Source organism: Camellia sinensis, chromosome 1 (genome assembly GCF_055761805.1).
Source record: "Camellia sinensis isolate YWXY chromosome 1, ASM5576180v1, whole genome shotgun sequence".
NCBI classification, from domain to species: Eukaryota; Viridiplantae; Streptophyta; class Magnoliopsida; order Ericales; family Theaceae; genus Camellia; species Camellia sinensis.
The window spans coordinates 231,472,447-231,499,562 of NC_138961.1; the positions used below are offsets into that span (position 1 = coordinate 231,472,447).

The window sequence follows — 27,116 nt, forward strand, 5'->3', positions numbered from 1 at the left end:
CTTCAAAGCACCCCTTCTCATTTTAGACCAGGGAGCAGTACTTGCTCAGCAAGTTTTGGGACGAGTAGCCACACCACGTGGCCTTGCCATCAGTATGCTCTAAGCTTATCCCTCAAATGGATAAGTTTAAGTAATTGCGTTATTAGTCTTTTTTTTTTATTTTTTTTTATTTTTTTTACAATGACCCTGATGTAAATAAATTAGACTTTATTTTATTTTATTCTTACGAAATATTTAAGATTTTTTTTAATTTATAATTAAATAATACAAATATAAAATTTAAAAGACAATTTAAATTTTTGAGTTATTACAATAATAGTAGCAAAATTTGACACAAGCACATATGAGTGGCAAACTAACAATTTATTGTATTGCCAATATTTATTGTCAAAGTTGAAATATTTAAGAAAAAATAAACAATTAAGTGAATCAATTGAATTTTGTACTCAACCAACTTCATTACATATTTAATATGTGAAATTTTTGACTAATTTTGGTTTAATTTGATATACGAAGTACTTAAACTGCTACATAACCGGGAAAAAAAATTAACTTTAAAAATTACATAGATCGATTTATATTAAAAAATAACCAAATATGCCCTATTTGATAAACTTTTCTTACCTTCCTACTCATTACCTACTTTAGCCTCCGTTTGGGAAGTGGATTGATTTTTTGGCTTTTTTAGCCTGAGACTAAAAAGCCTGATTTGGGAAGGGCTTTTTAGTTTTTTGACTTTTTTTATGAGAGATGAGTGTAACGATTATGTGTTGAATTTGATGTTTTATTTTTTGTGACTATTTTAACCCCTAACTCACCAAAACCAACTTCCCAAACTATGCTAGGAATTCCCTATCTTGAAAAACAAAAACAGAAAAGTAGGAATTGTTTTTTCTAAATATTACTCCTTACGAGAAAGCATCTCCACAATTTTTGGTATGAGTTTTCTAAAAGCACTTTCAAAAAATTCTATCCTCTTATTTTTTATATTTTTTTTGTTTTTGTTAAATTTTTTTAATATTTTCAGTAATTTTTTAAAATTTTAGACACCTAACATAAATACACTTAAAAAGTATAATTTTCGTGAACAAAATTTTTAAAAAATTCACTAAATTCAAAAAATACAAAAAAAAAATTTAATATATTTTTCGTATTTTTGTGTATTTATTAATTTTTTGAAATATTTTTTCACAAATATTTTACTTTTTAGATACATCTAAATAAAGTACATCTAAAAAAATAAAAAAAAAGCTTAAAATTTAAAAAATATTTACTAAAAATAAAAAAAAACACGGAAAACAAAAAAATTCAAAAAACTAAATTCAAAAAACTCAAACCAAACATACCAACCAACCAAACCAAGCCTTAAGTCCCATCAAATGGGGTCGGTTAACAGATAATTTAGGAGCATTATACTGATTATTATTTATTTTTTTGTGTTTTTATATTTAGTTTTTTTTTTCAAAAAATAGGATTCATAATTTTTTCAAAAAAACCATATGAAAATTATTATTATTGCTTTTTCAATCTTTGGTGATTTTTTTTTTTTTGATTTTTTAGATTTTTTTTAAAAAAAATTGGATCATTTTAGATTAGAAAAGACCTGAAAAGTATATATATAAAAAAAACTGTTACAAATTTTAAAAAATGGCTAAAAAAAAAAAGAAGACTTTTTTATAATGTTAAAAATTTGGATTCATTGGATTGAAATCCATCCTCAAAACCAAAGTTCAAATCTATGCATGCGTCTACGCAAATGTGGGGTTTGGCTGATATTAATAAAGGAAACAATGGCCCATTTTATCTATAATACAATTGAGTGCCTCCAAAATATTTGACATTTCGTTTGGCAAGTGACTTTTTTAGTCAAAAAGTCAAAAAGTTATTAAAAAAATCAAAAAGCCTGTTATCCATACAAAAAAGTCAAAGATTTCATTTTCTCTTTATTTTTTGCACATCTTTTCGTAAAAAGTCAAAAAGTCATCCCAAACATACTAGTTTTTTTACATTACATTTTAGCCAAAAAGTAAAAAAGTTACTAAAAAAGTCTGTTCCCAAACGAGACCTAAGAAGGAGTTCTTTTAGAATATATTGTCAAAGGTGAGCCCTCACTAAAACTATCAGAAAATGATAGGATAAATTATTAATAGGTCATATTTTTGAAACTTATCATCTATTAAGTTTTATTGATAAATTTATCATATGATAAATTTATCAGTTTCTCTTATTTTTATGAATAAATTTACAATAATAAATTTATCAATTTCAAAAGTAAAACCTATTGACAAATACCCAAAAAAATAATAATTTATATTTACAGTAGAGTTAACTTTCATGGGTCAATGCCAATCTCAAACACCTAACCTCATAGTTTCTTTAAAACAAAAATTATATAAACAAATAAAAACCTCTACCTTTCCTTGGCTTTCCGTTATGAAGTTCTCATAATGAGAAAAAGTGTCTTTGTCTTCATACCCTTTACTTTTTGTAACCAATTGATTATATGATATGATGTTTTCAATTGCTTAATAACTCAATGAATATCTTAGTTTTAAATTCAACAATAGATTAAGCCATGGTTATATGCTTGATATACAATTACGATATTGCCCCACAATATATTTGTAATCACTACTAGAAAATAAGGCTTTTGAGTCGGCAGCATGCCGTCGCAAATAGCGTATTTGCCGACGCAAAAACTTTTTTGCGACGGCGTTTCGACGGCAATTCAAGGGACGAAAATAGTGAGGTCGCAAAAAGTTTTTGAGTCGGCAATTTGCAGACGCAAAAAGTTTTAATTTTTTGAGACGGTAGATTGCCAACTCAAAAAGTGATTAAATGTTTTAAAAAATTTAACTCATAATTTTCTCATTTAGGCTCCCAGGTTTCGAACACACACCATTTGGACAATTTGATCCGAGGTCACCGTACTAAATCCACTTCACCACCATACCTCTTTCAGATATTAAACGAGATATATATTATTTATAGTATATATACTCAATATTAATATAAAAGTATATGTATAAATAAATATATTTATTAAATATATTCAAGTAAATATATATATATATATATATATCTTCGCTATAATTTTTTTTTTTTTTTTGCTACGGCATCAGTTGCCGACACAAAAAGGTCTATCTTTTGCGTCGGTAAATTCAACCGACTCAAATAATGCTATCAAATATTAATTTTTTGTGTCGGCCAACGGTGCCGACGCTAAAGGTTTGGTATTTGAGTCGGTAACTCTGTACCGTCTCAAAAAGGCTACCTTTTGCGACGATAAAATTTGCCGACTCAAAAAACCGACTCAAAAGGCCCTTTCTTTAGTAGTGAATGTTAAAGAGAGAAACTATTTGATAAATGTAACCACCACCATTTACTTCATACCAAAGCATATAAACCAACCTCGAATGTTTGTTATTTGAACAATTTGATGATATAAAAACTCAGCATGGCCCTTCTCATAAATTTCAATATGCGGAGTTAGGGGTCTCACATGTGATTTTACAACACAAACTCAAAAAAATTATTCATGACAAAAATATATGTAAGCACATTCAATTGCTCCTAATAATTTGATATAGTTAAAAACAATCGTTCAAGGGTTTTATCTATTATATTCTCTTAATTTCCTAATTTTAACGACAATTTTGTAGTCGCAAAAAAGATATTATCTATGTAAACTCCTATATCATTTCATATAACGTATAATTTATTTATTTATTTATTTTTCTCATTCCACTACCGTTGCTAAAGCCATTCATGTTCATGCAAATACTTAAAGACGGAATGCGTAGCATCGCAAATATTTTTGCAAATCCACAACTGCATCTATCACTTGCGTCACTTTATTTATTTTTTATTTATTTATTTATTTATTTATTTTTTATTTTTTTTGATGCCCAGAACACCCCCAAAGCCGACCCCTGTGGAGCCGACTCTACAAGCCAAACTGGGGGGAGCTAGCCGCGCCACCTTAACCAGCGGACTCCCACTTGAGCAGCTAGGGGATTCGAAACCAGGTCCGTATGGAAGGGAGCAAACCTCCTTACCAACCCAGCTGGCCCCTCGGTGGTTTGCGTCACTTTATTACAATGGTCTTAACTTGGTACTATCTATACCAATACAAATGTGTTTTTCTAATGGTAGTAACACGAAACTTGAACTTCGATTTATAATGGTGACAACTAATGTTTTGAAGAAGTAAAACTTTTTGAAACAACCAAACAAGAGGACTTCACAACTTTAAATCTATCAGTTCTTAATTTGGAAAAAAAGGACAAGAAAAAGCTAATGTGACCTCCAAACATAGGTGAAGTGCAAGTCATTCTTGGTGGCATTTTGAGTTGGAGGACAGGAGAAGCAATACAAATAATATTGCAGCACCAACCTAAGCCTGGCCAGCTACGGCTACCACCTCTCCTAATTCGAGCTTCAACCACCACAGAGAGGAGAGAGAGAACCCACCACAAGGGACATCTTAACGGTGTCCAAGTGAATAGACATGATCACTAACTAATTGTCTTTAAAATGTCAAGGTTGGCCTTGGTAGCTTTAGAGTTTAGGATGTACACCTTTCAAAATTTTAGGTTTAAAACATTCTACGTGTAAATAATTAGGATCAATCCGTATAGAGTTTTGCTATGATTTTAATTCGAACCACATTGGGAGTAGTTCCTCGAATTAGTCAGTTTATTGAGTCAAATACCGAGTTATCAAAAAATTATATACTTCCTTCGTCTTAAAATAATAGTCTTTTTTGAAAAATTAAATTTTTTCTATAGTACTATTATTGCACTTCAAAAGGATTGATTTTTCAAAATTACCCTTTAATAGCACATTTTTTTAGAAATATCAATTGTCATGATTGTACTTTTTGTGTTATTAATGAATTTAAAATAATGGCAAAAATAGAAAATTCACATTATTTTAGTCCTTAATTTTTGAAAAGGGACTAACATTTTGGGACAATGAAAAATAGAAAAAGGGACTAATATTTTAGGATAGAGAGAATATTTGTCTTAAAAAAAAATTTTAAAAAAAACTTTGACAATCTTGATTGGGGATGATCTTAGGAAGCAACATGGTGTGATTTACAAACAAAATTTATGTACAAATTTTATATCACAATGATGTGTTGATAATATTTTTAAAATAATAAGTAACTTTCATTTTATTTGAATAAATTTGACATATTCGCCCCGTTTGGTAGAGCTGTGGAAAAGTGATTATACGTTATATCTTAACAGATTATGGCTTATAGCTGTGAACATAAGCTGTTAATTTGTTTGGTGCAGCTGTGGGATTATGGATTTATGATTATTTTGTCATTTTTTTCAGTTTTAATTAAAAAAAAATATTTCATTAATAAAAGTTAATATAATTAATATTAATTAGTATCAATTAATATAAAAATTGATACATTTGCTAAAAATGTAATGGAACTATTATTTTTGCAATTATTTTCCATTATAAATTAATTAGTATCAATTAATTGCTTAATTAGTATCAATTAATACTAAAATTATTAATTATTAATTATCAATTAATGGCTTAATTAGTCTCAATTAATATTAAAATTAATAATTAGTATAAATTAATATTAATATTTAATTTTTATTAGTATCAATTAATATTAATAATCAACAATTGTTATTAATTAGTATCAATTAATAATTAATTCATTACAAAAGTATACAATATTAATTTATTAATAATTAATAGCAATTAATATTGATTTTTTTTCTTTTTCTTCAGAAATATACAATTTTTTATTTTTTAATTAATATAAAAATATACAATATGAATTTATTAATAATTAATACCAATTAATATTTATTTTTCAATTAATATTGATTTTTTTTCTTTTTCTTCAGAAATATACAATTTTTTATTTTTTTAATTAACATTAACATTAATTTTAATTAATATTAATATTTGGGTATTGACGAGGGCATTTAAGTAATTTTAGCCCTCCACACTAGCTATGCGCTTAAGTAAAAAATTTGAGCACTCCCTGACCAGCTTTTGAGATAAGTTGAGAAATAATTTGATTTAAGTTATAAGCTGATTAACTTAAGTTGCACCAAACACAATATTTTAACTTAAATTAAGCTAAAAGCTAAAATAAATAACTTATAAACTCTACCAAACAGACCTATTATTTTATTTCTATCTTATTATTTATATTGAGAATTGAGAGTCAGAGTAAAAAAAGACCTAATTAGAGAAGTTATAGGATAGGTGGGTCTTTGATGTTATCATGCGATTTCTTCATAATAAAGACATGGCCATTTTATATAAAATAAATAAATAAAATAACTGCGTGTTCTTTTGTTATTTAAATAACATTTTTTTTTGAACTCCTGTTATTTAAATAATATATTAGATATATTTACATTTAATTTTGGGACATAAGACTGCAAATTTAACTCCTATAGAAAGCAATATACAATTTTTTTTGATGGTTGAACTTAGGCTTGGGTGTTGGGTTTGATTGATGTAATATTTTGTATATTTGTAATTATTTTTTTTATTAATTATAAAAATAAAAATAAAAACTTAAATTAATCTAAATGAATCAAATCAGCTGGTCAATCCCCACATCCATCACACATGTGGTGTGCATTTCATTGATAATTAGGCTAAGTTTGGGAACTTGTCAAAAAGTTAAAAAGTTACTCAAAAGGTTAAAAAGTTAACACTATTCATCAAAAGTCAACAATTACAGCTGCACAACTCCCAATTCGAATTTTTCCCTACAATCAATTTTTATAATTTTTTATTACACATTTTTTCATAAAAAGTCAAAAAGTTAACCCAAACATCCATATTTTCAACCTCAAATTTTTAGTCCAAAAAAATAAAAAGTGCACTTATTTAAAACACCCCAAACAACTCCTTAGAATCAAATGAATATCTTACACCGCCTGATTGCATAATAATGTTTGATTGGCCGTTTTATAGGTGAAGGAAGTGATTATTCAAAAAGAAATTACCCTTTAAAATATTTTTTAAAAATTATTATGTGAAAAATTTTATGATTTTAATAATTAATATTTATTACTTTTTATAATTTTTTTTCCACATCACTGATGTTATTTTCTCATTATTCAACACTTGATTACATTAGAGCATCCGCATCAGTCTAAACAAATTTTGAGTCAAATTATAACTCAAAATTTATTTTTTTATTTTAGCTAGCCTCTTTTTTATATACACACTCCATCAAACTCTCTATTTTAAAATTCTATTTCATTAAAATATTATTTTTTATTCTTTTATCTTTTTCAATTTAAATATATTAAAACCAGTATAAAATAAGACCCAAGACAGCACCAAAGCAACAATAAAACAGTAGCAACGCAGGAGTCAGGGTGGTCGACCGCCCGGACAACTGGGCGGTCGACCAGTTAAGCAAAATTTCAGCATTTTTCTTCTTCTCATGGGATATCCTGGGCGATGACCCTAGCTTTGCTCCAGTTCAGAGAGAAAGAGAGAGAACTTGATAAACTTCCAAGATGGTGAGAATGAAATTTGTGTGATGGCTCTGGTAAGTGTTGACAGTAATGGTGGTATGAGAGATAGTGTTCTTGTTGGTAGGAGAAAGAAGCACGGGAAAGAAAATATAACAAAAAATTGATTACCTTGTGAATAGTTTCTCACTTCATCAGAGAATGAACCGTAGCTTTGTCAAAATGAATGAAGCCCATAGCGACTCTGATGCATCAACATATTTACAGTTTGGCTATCTACAATAACGTTAAAGTTGTTGTAGCAACTCTGATGTTGATGCTCTTAGGAACCAAATTAGAGTACCATATCCATCATTGGATGCCTTAGGCTATGCTTGGCATAGCATTTTGGGACTATTTTAGTCAAAAAAATAAAAATAAAAAATAAGTTAAAAAGTTAATAAGACAAAATATCACATTCAAACCATAATTATTTTATTTTTTCTCTTACAAAAGTCAAAAAAATCTACCTCAAACGAGACTTTTTAACCCCAAGTTAAAATAGTCAAAAAATTAAAAAGTTAAAAAACCAATCTATATCTCAAACGAAAGCTAAATTATACTTCCGTGGCAAATAATAATTGGATTTGTCAAAAACGGGTTGCGTGTTATTCCCAGCCGATAATGCCGCCCATAATGAATTTTTTATTATTTTTATTTTTATATCTTAAATTATTATATTTTTATTTATTTAGTCTTTAAATTTTCTATTTTTTAGTTTAGGGTAAATTACATTTACCTCCCCTGAGGTTTCTGACAAATACAAGGACCTCCCCTGTGGTTTGAATAATTACAGTAACCTCCTTTACTTTACCTGACAATGTCAAGATTCCCTCAAACTGTGACTGTCGTTAGAAGATCTAACAGAAAGTGCTGATGTTACTCATTATAAATGATGAAATGTCCAAAATACCCTCATTGCGTTCTAATTCATCCAACTTCTACAGCCTCACTGCCTTCTAATTCACCTTCTACTCCTGTCATCGCCAAATACCAACCCATTCACCATTGTAGCACCTCCCACAAAATCAGAAATATACATAAGGGTATATATATGTAAGATATTTATGTATACATATGTGTGTATGTGTGTGCGAGATATAGATTGATTCAATTCTCTTTTTTTTTTTTTTTTATTCAATCAAATATATATATATATATATATAAAGGTATATCTATGTAAGATATTTATGTATACATGTGTGTGTGTGTGAGAGAGATATATATATTGATTCAATTCTTTTTTTATTTATTTATTCAATCAAATATATATATATATAAAGGTATATCTATGTAAGATATTTATGTATATATATACATAGGGTTTGACTCAATTCTCTGTTTTATGTTTGATAGATATATATATATATATAGGGTTTGATCACGCCGCGTTGGAGGGAGAAGTTCGAGAAGTCACCGTCGTCGGCGGAAATGAAGCGGAAATCGAGCAACGGAGACCAGAAAACTGACGCGTTTAAAGATTAAATATACGATTTTGAGGGAAGGTTCAGAGGAGGAGGAGGAGGAGGAGAAACGGCCTAGCACAGCGGCGGCAGCTTCAATATTGGAGAAGGAGGCAGAGACGACACCCCAAGTTGAAGCGAGCTCGAGAGGAGAGGGAAATGCTGAGAGACCCTCGACAGGGTTGCGATCGTGTGAGACAGAGACGAAGCAGTTGCCGTGGGCGTCTCAGTCGTAGTCGTTGCAGAGGAGGAGGTTATCGGTGGCTAACCATTTCTCTCTCTTTCTGAAAACCCTAACTGGTATGGGAGCTTCAAAACCCAAGAACTAGAATGGAAGAAATTGAAAGTACAAACTAATTTTTGCACAAGCTATTGAGGAGAATAATCGCCGGTGGGCTTTAGGATCGCCGGAGGCAGTTGTATTGGTCGGAGAGATCATAGGTAGGAGAGAGGAGGTAAGATGAAAGAGAGATAGGGACAAAGCATGATGTTAGTGAGGTATGTATGGGAGATATATGAATTAATGGGTATTTTGGTCTTTTTGTGTTCAAATGAAAGGGCAATATGGTCATTTTGTATAATCAAGTAACGTCATTTGTGCAAAATTAACGAATTGGGGGAATCTTGACATGTCAGGTAAAGTATGGGAGGTTACTGTAATTATTCAAACCACATGGGAGGTCCCTGTATTTGTCAGAAACTTCGGGGAGGTAAATGTAACTTACCCTTTAGCCTCCGTTTGGAAAGTGGGTTGGCTTTTTGGCTTTTTTGGCTATTTTAGCCTGGGCTAAAAAGCTTGGTTTGGGAAGGACTTTTTGGCTTTTTTGATTTTTTTTGTGAGAGAATAGTGTAATGATTATGTGTTGGATGCGATGTTTTGTTTGTTATGGCTAAAATAGCATATTTTGTTTTTTGTGACTATTTTAGTCCCAAAACCACTTGCCAAACACCACCTTAGTTTATGATGTCCAGCTGAAAATGATTGTACAAATCAATAATTCTAGAGCCTAATTTGATGATGGAAAAATTATTTTAAAATTAGAGCAATTTAATTATACAACCAAAAGCTTATTAAATTAGTTATGAATTGTAATTTATTCAAAACAATAGTAAGAAAAATAAGTGATTAATTATATGCCCAAATCGTTTAAATTTTGAATATTTTTTTTTTTACTTAATCAGACCAAATTTGAATGATTATTAATTTGTATAAATTATTTTTAGTTGGATTACATACATTGAAATAAATTTTGTTAAAAACTAAATAGACTATATTAATTAATAGAGTAATTTATGATTGAAATTTAAAAAAATAAATAAAAAATAATTGTGTTTGGTTTTAGTTTTCTAAATTCAGTTTTATGAAAATTAATTTTTTTTTTGTTTTTTTGTATTTTCAGTAAATATTTTTAAAATTTAATTTTTTTTTTTACTTTTTTAGACTAGATGTATCTAAATAGTAAAATATTTGCGAAAAAATATTTTAAAAAATTAATAAATACAAAAATATGAAAAATGTACTAATTTTTTTTTTATATTTTTGGTATTTGGTAAATTTTTTAAAGATTTTTTTCTACAAATATTATACTTTTTAAGTGTATTTATGTTAGGTGTGTCTAAAAATAAAATAAAAAACTACTTAAAATATCAAAAAAAATTATTGAAAACAAAAAAATACAAAAAAATAAAAAATATTAAATATTAAATAGTATTTTCTACCAATCAAGCCAAATAATAATTCAAGGTAGCGTTTGATTGAGTTTTCTAAATATTATTTGAGAATAAAAGTTGTATTTTGAGTTTGTGAGTTTTGAAATTATGATATGAGTGTAGAAATTTTTTTTGGTGAAAGAGTTTTGAAAATAATTTTGAATTGAGTGAGAAATTTTTGTTGTGTCATATGATATTTGATACAAAAATTTATAACTCATAACCAAATATACAATTCAAAAATCTATTAAAAACTCATAAATTTTTTTAAAAATATTGTTTTATTAAAAATATAAAAACAAATCGCACTATTCAGGTCAACTGACCGGACGACTGACCAGCGTGCAAGGGACGGCTGGTAGACCAAATTTCAAAATTTAAAAGTCTACTTGAAATGAATTTTCAAAAAGAGAAATGAAATTAATTTTCCAAAAGTCAACCGAAATACCATATTAAAATATGGGAGCAGAACAATGATTCCAAAATCCTTCCAAACACAGCCCAATATTCTTGAATATGTTTTGACCAGTAGCGACAAAAGCAATCAAACATCCATGTAAGCGAGCTACACAACAATCGAGAGGCAGAGAGAAAGAGATAGAGCTCAAGGTTAGGGTTTGCTTGCGTCTCTATGCCAGAAGGAACCGACTCTCGTCTGAGCTCTCGGTGCCATTCCTCTTTCAAGATAAGTCTGACGATTCACTTCCTCAAAGGTTAGCGTAGATAAAGCTTCAATCTTTGTGTTGTCATACTCATATCTCAATTTTTTTTTTCATTTCAATCACTTCATTATCTATGAAAAATGTTTCCTGTTTCGATCCGAGAGGAAAACCGAAGGTTTTGAAATGCTAGTTTGTTCCGCTGATTGTTCGAGTTTGTTGTGATAGCAGATGATCACAATCACGTTTGAAATTTTGAATATTTCGGCATATAAGAATTGAATTAGGTTTTGGTATTTATAGGGATTATAGCATTTTTGGTATTTTATATAGCAGGGTGGAATTGGGATGTCTCTGAATCTGGGTCTGGGAATTTCAGAAATTTTATGCTTCTTTCTTTGCACAGTAACTGAATTGGGTTTCATTTGGTGGTTTAAGAAACACTAGTAATTGGTTAGTGAGGTTTTTGGGTATTGATTGATACTATGGGTGAAATTGGGGAAACTTCTGAATCTGGGTCTTCTAGAGAATTGAGTTCCCAAGCTGTCAAAGCTGAGTCTTTTCATGAAGAGGATAGTTTTTGCAGACAAGTGACTAATTTTGGGGGAGGTGGGTCAAGGAATACAAGCCCACTAAGCCGAGCAGGGTCACGGAATACTAGTCCTTCCAGGCAGAAGGTGGCTAAGACTAAACCACGGGGCTTAGATGAGGAGGAGACAGTTGCTACATTTGCTAAGGCCATTCACCCTGATGTGCAAATGGAAGATAATATATGGGCAATGTTACCTGAAGATTTGTTGAATGAAATCTTGGCTAGGGTTCCACCATTCATAATTTTTCGGCTCCGATCCGTTTGCAAACGATGGAATTCACTTTTACAGGATAGTAGTTTTCTTAAGTTTCATTCACAAGTGCCATCTCATGGGCCTTGTCTTCTTACATTTTGGAAGAATTCACTGACCCCACAGTGCTCTGTGTTTAGCCTCCCATTGAAACAGTGGTATAAGATCCCCATGACTTTTTTACCACCGTGGGCATTGTGGTTGGTTGGTTCATCAGGAGGTCTTATTTGCTTCTCAGGACTTGATGGGTTGACTTTCAAAACATTTGTTTGTAACCCCCTTACACAAACTTGGAGGATATTGCCAAGTATGCATTATAATCAACATAGGCAGTTAATTATGGTTGTTGATCGAATGGATCGATCGTTTAAGGTTATAGCTGCTAGTGATGTTTATGGTGACAAGTCGTTGCCAACTGAAGTATATGACTCCAAGCTTGACCGTTGGTTGCTTCACCAGACAATGCCTGCTGTGAACCTTTGTTCCTCGAAGATGGCATTTTGTGACTCAAGATTGTATTTGGAGACTCTTTCACCCCTTGGTTTAATGATGTATTGGCTGGACAAAGGATATTGGGAACACGTTCCAGCCAAATTCCCAAGGTCTTTGTTGGATGGTTATCTGGTTGCTGGCACTCAGAAACGCCTGTTTCTTGTTGGAAGGATTGGTCTTTATAGTACTCTTCAAGGTATGAGAATTTGGGAATTGGATCAAGAAAAGATTGCCTGGGTTGAAATAAGTAGGATGCCACCAAGGTACTTTCGAGCTCTTTTGAGGTTCTCTGCTGAGAGATTTGAGTGCTTCGGGCAGGATAATTTGATCTGCTTCACGTCTTGGAACCAAGGGAAAGGCCTACTTTATGATGTGGATAAGAAGGTTTGGTCCTGGATTGCTGGCTGTGCTCTTCAGTCCTACAGCGGTCAAGTTTGTTTCTATGAGCCAAGATTTGATGCTTCAATCCATTAACCAGGGAATTTAGCATCATGGGTTCCATATGTTTATTGCTTAGGTTTCTAAAGAGCTTCAAATTTACAATTTTCATTATGCATCGTCTTCTTCCTCTCATCCCCCTGTGCCCCTTTTTGTCCACGATCAATGTTCAAATTTTCAAATTCAGCTGGGTCTGCTGTTATACCTTTATTTGGCAAATATCTGCAGTTCCTTGAGATTCTTCTGCTGGGATTATGTGGGCATTTTGTTTTCAAGAATTCTTACAACGGAGGTTTTGGTCACATTTTGTATAGGTTTCTACTTTCTAGGGGACATGTTTTTAGTGCTTTTTGCTGTCGTAATTGAATGAGGGTGGGTTACAAGAGGACTTCATGGATCATGACATTTAAGGAATAATTGTAGGATGATTTTTTTTATAATTATTCCGAAGGAGTACACTGACTGAAATTGCTTAGAACATCCAAGGTGCCTTGCTTACCTGTGTTTCTGTGATGACTCATTTATGTGATTACGGGTTCATCCTCTATAGAATACATCAAATTTATGTTCCTTGAATGTGATTTCTATGCATTCTTCCTGCTGCTGATTAGAGCTATCATTTTCTCTGTAGATGATGTGTTGGTAAAGAAGGCTGTCTTATTTGAGGTTGTTGAATTGCATTTGCTCTTACCGTCTGTACTCCTGTTGATATCTTCCATTTCTCCTGGTTATGCTGCTATAGTACCTGTTATATTGCGGATGAAAAAATATTATCTGTTAGTATTAAGTTTTGGTTCTTAGGCTTTTGGGGGAATTTAGGTTATTACTGGAATTTAGACCACTAGATTAATTGGCTTTAGACTTCATCGCACTGTCATATTTCAGTCTGAAGGGACCGAACCCAGGTTTCAGTTTCCTTTGTAAAGATAATCCACAATAGAATTCGCTTATGTTAAACTAGCTTCTATCCTTCGTTTACAAACCAAGCTTGAAAAAATGGTGCCTCCTGTTTGTATGTTCATATACTATTATACACCCGAACTGTTCCAAATCAATCAAAGCAGATCAACATACACAACCCAACAAAGAGAAAAAGGGATGGAAATATGGGGGAAATAAAATGAACTGGGGAATTTTTTGGAAGGCAAAAATAAATCAAAGAGGGGAAAATAATAAAATTAAAATCATAGGTAAGATCAATATTTAAAAAAAAAAGGAATGAGGGAAAATAAAAAATAATTTTAAATCACAAATAAAATTAATAATTCATACAATTAATTGGGCCTAATTTTAAAATGCCATTAGAGATTTGAATAGAAATTATGAAACTTTGTGGGTGTTTGGGAAGTGGCTATTTTAGAGGCATTTTGACTTTTTGGCTATTTTAGTAGGCTATTTTAGTTTTTGTGTTTAGGAAAATGAGATGAATTTTTATTTGAGTTGTTGTATTAAAAAATGCGTTGAAATGATGTTTGAAGTTAAAATGACAAATTTGTCCTTAAGATCACATTTTTTAAAAATTGATGTAAAGGGGCAAAATCGTCATTTACAAAGGGATGGCACAACTTGTCAATGTGACAGTGTAGGCACGGTTTCAGCTATATATATATATATATATTTTTTTTTAATATAAAATGTTGGTTTAGGTGCTTTTTGGTTTTTTTTTAGTTTGAGGTTATTTTAGCCTCAAACTACTCATTGGGGCAATTGCCCCCGTACTAGCTCCACCCGTTGCTTTAACTAAAACATTGCTGTTAACAACTAAGGCCTCGTTTGGCAAGAGGCTATTTTAGTCAATTAGCTAAAAAGTTACTAAATTAGCCAAAAAGTCAACAACCCATACCAAAAAGTCAAAGATTCTCTTTTCTCTCTACTTTTTGCACATCTTTTCGTAAGGCCTCGTTTGGGAACAGGCTAATTTAGTAACTTTTTGGCTATTTGGCTAAAAAGGTAAGTAAAAAAAACTTGTATGTTTGGGATGACTTTTTGGCTAATTACGAAAAGATGTGCAAAAAGTAGAGAGAAAAGAGAATCTTTGACTTTTTGGTATGGGTTGTTGGCTTTTTGGCTAATTTAGTAACTTTTTGGCTAACTGGCTAAAATAGCCTCTTGCCAAACGAGGCCTAATTAGCCAAAAAGTCATCCCAGACATACAAGTTTTTTTTACCTACCTTTTTAGTCAAATAGTCAAAAAATTACTAAATTAGCCTGTTCCCAAACGAGGCCTAAGGCCCCTTTGGGATAAAGGTTGGGGCTAAAATAGTTATATAGGATAAAATAGGCTATTTTAGTTAAATATGACAAAATATCATATTCAAATTCATAATTATTTTATTTTTTCTTTTACAAAAGTCAAAAAAGTTAAAAAAAATTCTATCTCAAGTGAGACTTTTTAATTCTAAACTAAAATAGCTAAAAAATAAAAAATTCAAAAAATTAACCTATATTGCAAATGAACCCTAAAGCAAACTCTTAGGAAACGTTAACAAACATTCGTGTCAAGCCTTCAATGGAATAGTGATATTTTTTACAAGGATCCAAATACTTTCAAAAAATAAACGGTGGTGCTAGAGACCACTAATTTAGTGGTTCTAAATCCACCACTAGTGGCAAAAAAAAAAAAAAAAACAAGTAGACATAATACAAACTAGGAATGGCAACAAGCCGGGGTGGGGCCGGGGACCACACCCCCCGTCCCCGATCCCGATGACAAAAATTTCCCCGTCCCCGGCCCCGGTCCCGGTCCCCGACGGGAAACCTATCTCAGTCCCTGTCCCCGCCCTCTAACGGGGATCAGGTTTCCCCGACCCCGAAAATTCCCCGGATCAAAAAAAAAAAAAAAAAAAAATCCAAACAGCAACAAATATCAACTGCAACATCATCATCAAACGACATCATCATCGATTCAGCGAACAACATCATCATCAAACAACATCAACACCAACATCATCAACATCACAAAAGAGAGAGAGAAAGAGAGAGAGAGAGAGAGATCTGAGGGAGATATCTAAGTATACAAAGAGAGAGATCGCCGAATGAGAGGACCTGGCGGATCTGAGTTCTGTTTGAACATCTGAGTTTGCAGATCTGAGAGATCGTCGAATGAGAGATCGCCGAATGAGAGATATGTGAGTTTGCAGATCTGAGTTCAACGGTGATGGAAGGCGGGAGACGAGGGCAACGGAGGAGGAAGGAGAGGAGGACAGCTGTGAGAGGGAGATCGGTGCCGGTGGTGAAGGAGAGGATGACAACGACGGAGGTGGGAGGAGGACAGCGACGGAGGTGGGAGGCTTTTAGAGATATAGAGAGAGAGAGAGAGAGAGAGAGATGAGAGGCCGTGTGAGATTGTGTGAGTGAATTGGGTTTGTTTTTTGGGTTTGGTTTATATATGTAACATGTATATATAAAGGGGTATGACAGTAATATCACTTCGGGGGAGATACGGGGCCGGGAACGGGGCTGTGAATGCTATCCCCGTCCTCGGCCCGAAATACTTCGGGGATTTAATTTCAAATACCATCCCCGTCCCCACGGGGGTATTTTTCGGGAAAAAACCATTTTGATCGGGGTCGGGGGGTCGGGTCCCCATCGGGCTGGGTTCAAATTGCCATCCCTAATACAAACTGTGGCAGTGGGTGCATCACTAGTGGTAGCTCTAATTAGAGCTCCCACTCATTTTCAAAAAACAAATTATTGAACTAACTGACATGTAAGACTCCGCTTCCTAGGCAAGGAAAATTTTAGGTTGTGTTTGAGTAGCTTTGTGAATATGATTTCAGTGCATTTTTCATTGCTTTGTTTGATTTAAGTTTTTAAAAATTGATTCTAATGTCACATTCCAAAACTTATTTCAGATCATGTTTGGAGAGCAGAGAGTTTTTTGAATTTTGAAAAGAGCGAATTGGGTCTACTCGACCGATCATCCTCTTGACGTCTCCATGGACGTCCAGCCGATTGATGGAAACAGCTTATTTTTTTTTGGGGGGAGGGGGCAATTGGCACCTGTTATTTGAAAAAAAAAAGAAGAGAATTTGTTTTTTATTTTTTTAACAAAAAATAATTTTTTTATTTTATATATTTTACATAAAAAATATTTTTAGAATTTTTTAAATAATTTTTTTTATCAATAATTTTTTGTTGAATTGAATTTTAAAAAGAGTTTGGTTATGAGGTTTGAATAGAATTTTGGGTTGTGTGTTTAATTATAAGTTATAAGTTTTTGAATCAAACAACTTTTCTAATTTAAAAATTCATTTCAAAAATTCAAAATTCAATACAAATATCTTTTCAAACTCATAATCAAACAAATTTTCTCTTTTCAAATCATAATTCAAAAACTCACAAATTCAAAATACAACTTCACACTTAAATCATAGTTCTAAAACTCTACCAAACGCTACCTTAGTCTTTTTTAGCCTAAAATTCACAAAAAGATAAAATAGACTAAAATAATTAATAAGACAAAATGTTATATCAAATCCATAATAATTTCACTTTTCTCTCACAAACATCACATCTAACTACAAAAAAATTCAATCATCTTCCTAAACACAAAAATTTTAACCTACTAAAATAACTAAAAACTAAAATAACCTATTAAAATAGTGATTTTTCAAACACCCACAATGTATCAAAAACAATTTTAAAGATGATAATCATTGATTAAAACTTCCACGTAATTGATTAGATGATCAAGAAAGCAAAAAAAATAGCAAACTAGACGGATGTGAATTTAGGTCTAGACATTTATTTAGAAAGTTAATCTATAGTAAAAAATAAAATGATTATGAATTGGATGTGATATTTTGTCATATTTAACTAAAATAGCTTATTTTGTCCTATATGACTATTTTAGCCCAAACACTCATCCCAAACGGGGCCTTATATTTAGATGGTATATTGAATTTTTTAGGTAAGTTCTGTTGGAAATTTTGATCTTATAGGCTTATTTTGAGCTATCTTTGAGTCCAAATTTAAGTGGGGCCCACATGTCTTTTTGAGGCGGGTCCAAGTAGTGACGTGTTCTTTGTCGCTTGGCAAGTCACACGGTGAAAACAAATTGTCAAAATCATTTATGAGTGAATGAGAAGTTGACGTTGTTTTCAGTTTCGTGAAATGGGAAGTTGAAGAGTCAAATATGAGTCATCTTGTTTTGGGTGTGCCACATAGAAACAATAAGAGAGCTTATATGAGTACATAAGTTTTAGGTTGACATACTTGAGATGGGTCCCAAGGGACACCCAAAATTTTGTAAGGAAAGGAGTTATGGACAAAGTGGGTTTGATCCAAATCCATCACACGTGCGTGGTAGGGATGGTGGGTCGGGTACTTGTTTGATTTTTTTCAAAAATCCTAACGGATTAATTCGAATTCAAATTTTTACTTCCCGAAATAGTGCCTCTCCAGTCGTCTCTCTTCATTTTTTAGCGGTTCCAGGTTTCACACTTGTTCAAAGGGTTTTATGCCCTTTTGAACAAACATCGCTTGGCCTATAAATACAGGATCCTCCAGCAGATTCTGTGGGTGTTGATTTTTGACCACATAACCAAAAAAGGGGGAACTCAGCTGGAGAGCACCGGCAGAATAGATTAAGCCCAACAACTTGCACAAGAATATGAGAATCCGACGGTGGTTTGTCCACCCAGGGGCACTCTGACGATCAAGTCAGTAAACAATATCTTTCACAGATAGTAAATAGTGCTTAAACTCACTAGAAAAAACTTACTTTAGACCTACAAGGGTGCCTTGTTTTTATAACTAGCAATGATCTGATCCCATTAGAAGCCTCACTTCGATGGATTCGGGTTTAATGCTCATCCTGAGCCTTCATCTAGATAGAGATAAACTCTCATTGAGCCTTATCTTTATCCAGACTGAGATCTTCCTCTGTTCTAGGACTCTGGTCCCTTATCTGCTTATCTCGAATTCTGGCATCTCCGCAAATAACCTCGGCCTTGCCGATATCACCTCGTCAGCATGACCAAGCCACGTGGCACCTTGGCTAACACTTCGGCATCACCTTTCCCACGTGTTGTTATTTACAAAATACTACCCCACAACTACCCCTAGGTTCTATTACTTTGGCAACCTAAGGTGATGGAACTTACACCGTTTGTCAATATAGCATGTCGGCTAAAATACATTCTTCTCTTTGATCGAGATCATGATCTGTCGGCTTCATATAACTAGGACTTGATTGTCCACTTTACCAAGAATCAGTTTCTTTTAAACACCTCAGCCAAAATCGCTCTTACAGCCGAGGTTATAGCCTCACTTAACTCAAGAATTCTTACTCCGTATGAGCTGTCACGCACAGTCATTCCAACCGTTTCACCCACATGTCCTTTCTTCATTGGTTCGTACCTGACACGCGCTATCCGGGTGCGTCATTCCTATCCATGCCACCTAACAAGCACGTTGTCCAAGGCAGCTCATTATGTTTTGCCGCATTTTCACATTTTTGACAAAACTTCTTATTTCTCTCTCTGTCTCTTCACTTCGCATTCTCCCTCTGTGCCCAAACTTTCTCTCTCTTTACAGTCTCACATCCTCCATTGTTGTGTTCTTGAGCTCCCTGCAATCGGTGCAATCATCTCCTCCGATGAGTTTTCCGTCGTTAGCTTCCGTCGTTTGTCTCCGGCAAGCCTTATTCCAACGTCTATTGTATCAGCTTCGCTCGGTAAGTCCTCAACTTCTTTTTAATTTTTGGCCATGTTCTTCAATGTATCTATCGCCATTGAATTTGTATTCATAGCTATACTCTGTTTATTTATTTATTTATTTATCCCCTAATTTTGGTTGCCATTGTTGTTCTTGAATTTGTTTTGTGCTGTTCAAATTGCCCTTGTGTCTTCATACTTTGTTCATGGTTCTTGCACACATCTATGCATTGTTTCACAATTTTTGGTTGCTCTGTGTATGCACATCTATTTTCTGTTTCTTTGTTTCATTTCTTGATTTCTGAATCATGTTTCTTTTCTGGTCTTCTTGCTTGGTGTCTAGATTCCTACATTCGATTCTTGTTACTACATAGACTTAGGTTTTAGGGTTTGATTTTAGAACTCTGTTTCTTAAGAAAATTGAAACAAAGATCCTCCTATTGATCTTTAGAAACCCTCAACCTAGTGCTTTCTAGGTTTTAGCCAAAGTTTTCGAACCCATACTAATCACTATTTTCTAAAATTCAGTACCAGTTTCATCAAGCCGACATCATGGGTATGTTTAGGTGGAGGGTAGACACTCCGACCAAACTAAAACACTTCAGGCGAGAGTTCTCTATTCCAGTCGACGTTCAAATCAGGTTGGCTAGAGAGGAGGACTCTATCATGCCTGATGGAGACTCCATGCCTTTTCCCATGGTTGCCTTCATTGAGTGTGGACTTCGATTCCCCTTAAACATTCTTTTCCGAGAAGTCCTTCACTACTACAAACTTAACCCCATGTAACTAGCCATCAACTCATATAGGGTCATAAACGATATAATCGAACTAGCAAGCCGAGAAAAAGCTAGGATTACATTTGCCGACACCTAGTTCTGTTATACCATGTGTGGCCTTAAGTCTGACAAAGGCTAAACGTACTACCTTAAACCTAGATCCACCACTTTCAAACTTATAGACGACCTCTCAGACTCCAATAGGGTGTTGGAGATGACTACTTGATCGTCTTAGGCAACTGGGAATTTGTGCCTGATGAAGATCTTCATCTCTTTCCTCTGTGCCGAGTAGTGTTTAGAGAGGATGAGGGTAAGAATTGAGTCATCTCATAACTCCATCTCTGTTAAGACTTGTTAATTTATCTATCTGTAATAATGTTTGTTTCTTGCCTTTTACAATTCTTCCCCAACCATCAAAAGACTTCGACCAAATTTTATTCTCTAACAAAGATCTGAAAAGGCTATTGGGCATGCCAGTTAAGAAACGCAGAGCCCCATTGTTGCTTAATTACATACCGACCTACCGAAGTCCTCTGCCCGACACTCCCAGAAGGAGCAAGGCTTCGGCAGCCACTCAACCAGCTACTTCCTCACCACGGCCTGATTAAGCCTCCTCATCTGATCCAGTGGACCAACCATCCATTTCAGTTCCAGTCCAACTCATTCCATCATCCCAACACCAGCGACATCGCCGAGTTCCTAATGCCCCTGTCGAACGAACCCGAAGTCGTAAGCGCCGAGATTTCGAGTTATTAGCGTACGATCCAAATAATTCTTCAATCGCACTGCCTGCAATTCACTTTGGCCCCAGAGTTACCGTTGCTACCACAATCGACGATATGGGCCGCAATCAAGCTATTGTGGAAGATTTACTGGCCGACCTTCTAAGAGTTTTTATCGTTCATTATTCCCCCTCTTAGTCCCAACAAAAGCCCAAGCCAAAGCAAAGGCCTTTACCACCTAAGTTGACCCCGAAGATACCGTGCCGATCTGCAAATTGGTCGAGATCGAAAAAAACACAACTGTCGTCGAGAAGAGGCCTGCGAAGGTCGAGCCTTCCGACCAACAGCGTTCCAAGAAGTCGAGGTCAGAAAGTTCAATGGGGCCATGTGTTTTCCGAGCTGATGAGCCCTGAGCTCTTGCATTCGTAGTTGAAGACCGACCAATGACTGCTGCTGAAAGTGCAATTTACCCGCTTTTTCCATCGCTGTTCTCTTGCCTACCAATTTGAATCGTATGGCCGAGATTACTAAATATGAAAATTTCACGTTGATGATGCAACACTCTGTTTTGGTAAGTTCCCAGCACTCATACTTTTTCATTTGGTTTCATGTTCAACTCCTTGTACTTTTAAGCCATTTTACTAACTTGTTTGTTTATTTCCTTCTAGGCTATCCAGCATGCTCACTCTTTCGCAGCGAAGGTCGAGGCTTTCAAAAAGGAACTAGTCCAGAAGACTCAAGACGCTGCTGGCTACCTTGTCTCCCTTAACAATGTCGAGACCAAGATCAAGGCTTTGCTAGATCAGGCTAAGGCTACTAGATATGCGCAAGACCAGGCCAAAGAGAGGGCTGAGATAGCCGAGACTGTGGCCGAGGTACTCAAGTCCCAGATCAAGAACACCGATGTCAAAACTACAGAAGCCAAAGCTGAGCTCCAAGAGGCCCTGGCCACAAAAGAGGTCGAGATCAAGGTGGTCGACGAAAAGGCGTTCTCAGAAGGGCAAGCTGTCGTCCAAGATGAATACAAAGCCCAAGTCAATCAAGCCTGCAACCGAGGTTATTACCTCGGTTGGACAGCGACACTCAATAAGTTGTCTGCCCCAATAGACTCTCCACTCCGAGATATCAACCAGCTCAACGTGCCCTTCCCCTCTCTCCAAAAGACTCTGAAGATGAAGCTGAAGAGGAGGAGGCCGAGGTTGAGGAAGTTGCTGAAGAGGAGGAGGTTGTTACTGGTGCCAAGTCTCTTACTTTAAATGATCAAGTCCTGGACTTGACTCAAGATGAGGAGGACGAGATTCCAAGAGTGCCTCTCCTAAGAAGAGCACTTATGAAGCTAAGGTCTAGGCCGCCGAGAAGAGCCTTGATGAGACCCTTCTCGAGATCGATGTCGAGATTGAGGCTGAGAAGACTGCCGAGAAGACCGCCCCGCTGTCTGCCAAGGCTGAAACATCGTCAATTGCCGAAGCAGGACAGTTTGCTCAGAGTTTTTTCCTTACTTGTACTTTTCTTCTTTCAGTTGTAACTTCTTGTTGTTTGAAAAGTTTCAAGTTTCAATTTGGCCGATGTGCCTTTTTTTGTATCTGGACAAGTTTTCTTTTCTGAATGCAAGTCTTCTTTTTGTCTAAGTGTTTGAATGCTTTCTTCATGTATGCTTACTGCTTTTCTTATATGCCTTGCATGTTTCCATACTTAGAATATTTTTGTAATTTTTCCAAATATACCTTAACTGTGTGATCATTTCGGGTTGGAACACATTTGACATGTATCACCTCGGATCCATTTCATCTTGGGTGCACCCTTAGTTGGTTATCTCAGACCTATTTACCTCGGAGTTCACCTTTTCCTGTGATCTTGGCCAACGGGTACTTTATAAAAACTCTTTGAATAATATTCAACAAGTATTTCTTCCTTACTTGCACTTGCTGGTTTTATTCAATACTTCAGTCTTTCAACCCTTTCAAGCTTGACAAACTGTTTGCTTACTTCGGGCAACAAATACCTCGGGTATCATCTCATCTGGTTTACCTCGACCTGACTCCAACTTGTAAATATTTCCAAAATTTCAACAAGTGTCAAGCCTATTCCTCATTTGTGCTTCCTACCCCCTAATGGGAACTTAAGTACCACTTATGTTCACATTAAGCATGCAACTCCAATTCTTATCGAGGTTTGATTCAAACAAAGATTAGTTGAGGTTTTCTACCGAGGTTTCTTTGTTAATCTAACTAGATCAAATTTAGTTCAACTTTGCCGTCGTGGCAAGTCTAAGTTACACATCATGTTTCATTCGGAAACATCGCCAACTTAGTTCAACTCTATCATATAGTAAGTATAATTCAACTTTACCATATAATAAGTCTAAGTTACTCGTCACGTTTCATTTGGAAACATCGCTAACTTAGTTCAACTCTATCGTATGGCAAGTATAATTCAACTCTACTATATGATAAGTCTAAGTTATTCGACATGTTTCATTTGGAAACATCGCCAACTTAGTTCAACTCTATCATATGACAAGTATAATTCAACTCTACCATATAATATGTCTAAGTTATTCGTCATGTTTCAATCGGAAACATCATCATAAGACTATTCAGTCCTATCGCGCAAATTTCAAATTCATAAAAACAAAATCAAACTAGCACTTTATTAAAACTTCGGCTAATAAAATCATGACATAAATCTCAAAAAACAAAAACTAATGATAAAAAAACTTCAGATTGCAAATGTTCTAGGGTTTTGGCAACTCTTTGTCATTAGTGTCTTCAAGCCGATATGCCCCATTGCCAATAATCGAGATGATTCTATATGGCCTCTCCCGGTTTGGGCCAAGTTTGCCCTCCCTAAGATCCTTCTTATTGCCGACAACTTTCCTCTGAACGAGGTCTCCTACCTTGAACTCTCTTGGGTTGACCTTCTTGTTGTAAGCCCTAGCAAGCTGTTGCTGGTATGCTCCCAACCGAATTGCTGCTCTCTCCCTTCTTTCTTCCAATAGATCCAGATCTCGGGCTAAGAATGCCTCATTGGTTCTATTCTCCACTTCCTTAGTTTTGATTCCAGGGATATCGACCTCAAGTGGAATGACTACTTCAGTGCCATATGCAATGGCAAAAAGTGACTCCCCAGTTGATCTTCTCAGTGCAGTTTGATATGCCCATAGCACATTGGGCAATTCTTCTACCCATTTTCCCTTAGTTGTTTCCAGACTTTTCTTAATCTCATCCAAAATATTCTTGTTAGACGTTTCTGCCTGGCCATTACTCTGAAGGAAACTAAGAGTAGAGTAATAGTTCTCTAATCTTGTACTTTGCATAAAAGTTTTTAATTAGTTTACTGTCAAATTGAGTGTCATTGTCTACTGTATTGGCCCTTGGAATCCCGAACCTGGTTATTATGTTCTTCCAAATGAAGTTCTTTACATTAATATCTCAAATCTTCTCAAGAGGTTCAGTCTCTACCCACTTTGTAAAGTAGTCTATGGTTACTAGCAATAACTTTTTCTGTCCAGTTGCCTAGGGCAGTGGTCCCACTAGGTTCATGCCTCACTAAGCAAATGACCAAAGGCTGGACACTGGGTTCAGATCTGCTACTAGTTGATGTATAAAAGTTGCAAATCTTTGACACTTCTCACACTTTCTAACATAAGCTTCAGCATCTTTTTGCATATATGGTCGCCAATATCCCTGGGATATGGCTCTATGGGCAAGTGACTTGCCCCCTGCATGGTTTCCACAAACTCCTTCATGGATTTCATATAAAAAGTCATCTTCCTGAGAGGGGTGCACACACCAAAGTAGAGGTCCAGCGAAGGATCTTCTGTACAAATGGCCTTATGTTGATAGGCAGAACTTGACCGACTTCAACCTGGTTTTGTGTGCCTCTTTTCGGTCGTCTGGCAGTCTGCCCTCTCTGAGGAACACAACTACAGTGTCTATCCAGTTGGGACCCATTTCCACACGCATTGCTTCGTACTCTGTTATCATAGGCTCTACATTTGGTCATGTCAGATAATCAACCATAATTATCCTTGGTTCCCTTAACTTTATTGGACTAGTCAGGTTTGCCAAGGCGTCGGCATGGCTATTATCATCTCGGCTAACCTACTATGGTCGACAATCTTGGAACAGTGCTAGCAGCCTGACAACTTCTTTGACATAGGGTATTATCCTTTCATTTCAGGCTGCATACTCGCATGTGGCTTGATTTACAATAAGCTGGGAGTCACAGAAGACCACCACCTCATCGGTTTCCATTGCTGCTGTTAGCCTTAGTCCAGAAATCAGTGTCTCGTATTCTGCTTCATTGTTTGAGGCCTTGAATCCCAAACAGATTGATTGCTCTATCATTTGCTTCTCTAGCGATACCAGAACCACTCTTGCCCCGCTCCTTGATGGTTTGAACTTCCATAAACAAACAGGCGGAATGAATCATCAATGTAGATGTCGCAGGGTTTTGGTTTCTCTTCCATCTTTTGCGCTGCTGGTGTGGGGTTCTTTGGCCCTAGTTGAGTTTCTTCCTGCTCTCTCGGATATCCTAAGTCGCAGCTCACCAAAGCTCGCCTTGGGATTGAGCCAGGAGTGAACTCGACCACAAAGTTGGCCAAAACCTAGCCCTTGATTACTATTCTAGGCCTGAATTCCAAGTCAGATCTCCATGCTGCATCTAGCTATTCTGCCTGTCAGATCTCCATGCTGCAATAGGGACTTTAAGGAATGCTTAGTTAACACCATAATCTTGTGGGCTTGGAAGTAGTGATTCAACTTTTTGGACGTCATCACCAGGGCTAGTGTTAACTTCTCCAAGGGTAGGTACCTGGTTTCTGCACTTGTTAGGGTTTTACTCACATAGTATACTGCCTTTTGTTCTCTCTCCTCTTCTCAGATTACCACTTCACTCACCGTTTGGTCTAAAACTGCCAAGTGTAGAAACAACTCTTCTCCAGGCATTGGATTTAACAGAATTGGAGCTATTGTCAGGTACCTTTTCAAGTTGACCAAGGCAATTTTGCACTCTTCTGTCCATAAGAAATCTGTGGCCTTCTTCAACAATTGAAAAAATGGTTTACATTTATCAGAACTTTGACTGATAAATCTATTCAGGGCTGCTGCCTTACCGATCAAAATTTGGACCTGCTTGGCCAATGTTGGACTCTTTAAATCAATGATGGCCTTGGTTTGATATGGATTTGTCTCAATGCCCCTTCTGGTGACCAAGTATCCCAAGAACTTACCAGGCTCGACTCCAAATGCACATTTCGAAGCATTGAGTCGGAGCCAATATGTTCTTAGGATATCAAAAACTACCTTCAAATCGGTTAGATGGTTCCCAGGTTTCTTGGTCTTCACGACTATGTCATTAATCAGATGCTTAAACATCTTGGTTACTAACCGCTTGTAGGTTGCTCTCGCATTGTTTAACCTGAAAGACATTACTTTGTAACAATAGAGTCCTTTCGGGGTGATAAATGCCATCTTCTCTTCATCTAGGGCATACATTGATCTGATGGTAGCCTCTATATGCGTCTAAGAAACTCATCTTCCCATGCCCTGAAGTGGTATCTACTAACTGATTAATCTTAGGCAGTGGGAAACTGTCTTTGGGGCAAGTCTTATTTAGGCTGGTGAAGTCCACGTAGACCCTCCACTTACCGTTTTTCTTTTTCACAACTACTGTGTTAGATAGTCAGATTGGGTAGTTCACCTCCCGAATGGCCTTAGCTTCCAATAACTTGTCCACTTCCTCCTTAACTGCTTCCACATGTACTAATGTCGGTCTCCTTGCCCGCTGGATGACAGGTTTAGGCGACCTGTCTACATTGAGCCTATGGCAAGT

The 27,116-nt window shown here is 35.1% G+C and overlaps 1 protein-coding gene and 1 long non-coding RNA gene across 2 annotated transcripts; both read left to right on the forward strand.

The window, feature by feature from the left end:
• Nucleotides 1-11,170: 11,170 nt before the first annotated feature.
• LOC114286220 (F-box/kelch-repeat protein At5g15710) lies at nucleotides 11,171-13,700 on the forward strand. Its single transcript, XM_082897930.1, has 2 exons — nucleotides 11,171-11,406; nucleotides 11,689-13,700. The coding sequence occupies exon 2, from the start codon at nucleotides 11,838-11,840 to the stop codon at nucleotides 13,158-13,160; it is 1,323 nt and encodes a 440-aa protein (XP_082754056.1). The 5' UTR covers nucleotides 11,171-11,406; nucleotides 11,689-11,837; the 3' UTR covers nucleotides 13,161-13,700.
• A 1,655-nt stretch (nucleotides 13,701-15,355) lies between these two features.
• LOC145804198 (uncharacterized) lies at nucleotides 15,356-22,909 on the forward strand. Its single transcript, XR_014345821.1, has 2 exons — nucleotides 15,356-21,852; nucleotides 21,950-22,909. It is a non-coding gene; the product is annotated as an uncharacterized LOC145804198 (long non-coding RNA).
• Nucleotides 22,910-27,116: the final 4,207 nt, after the last annotated feature.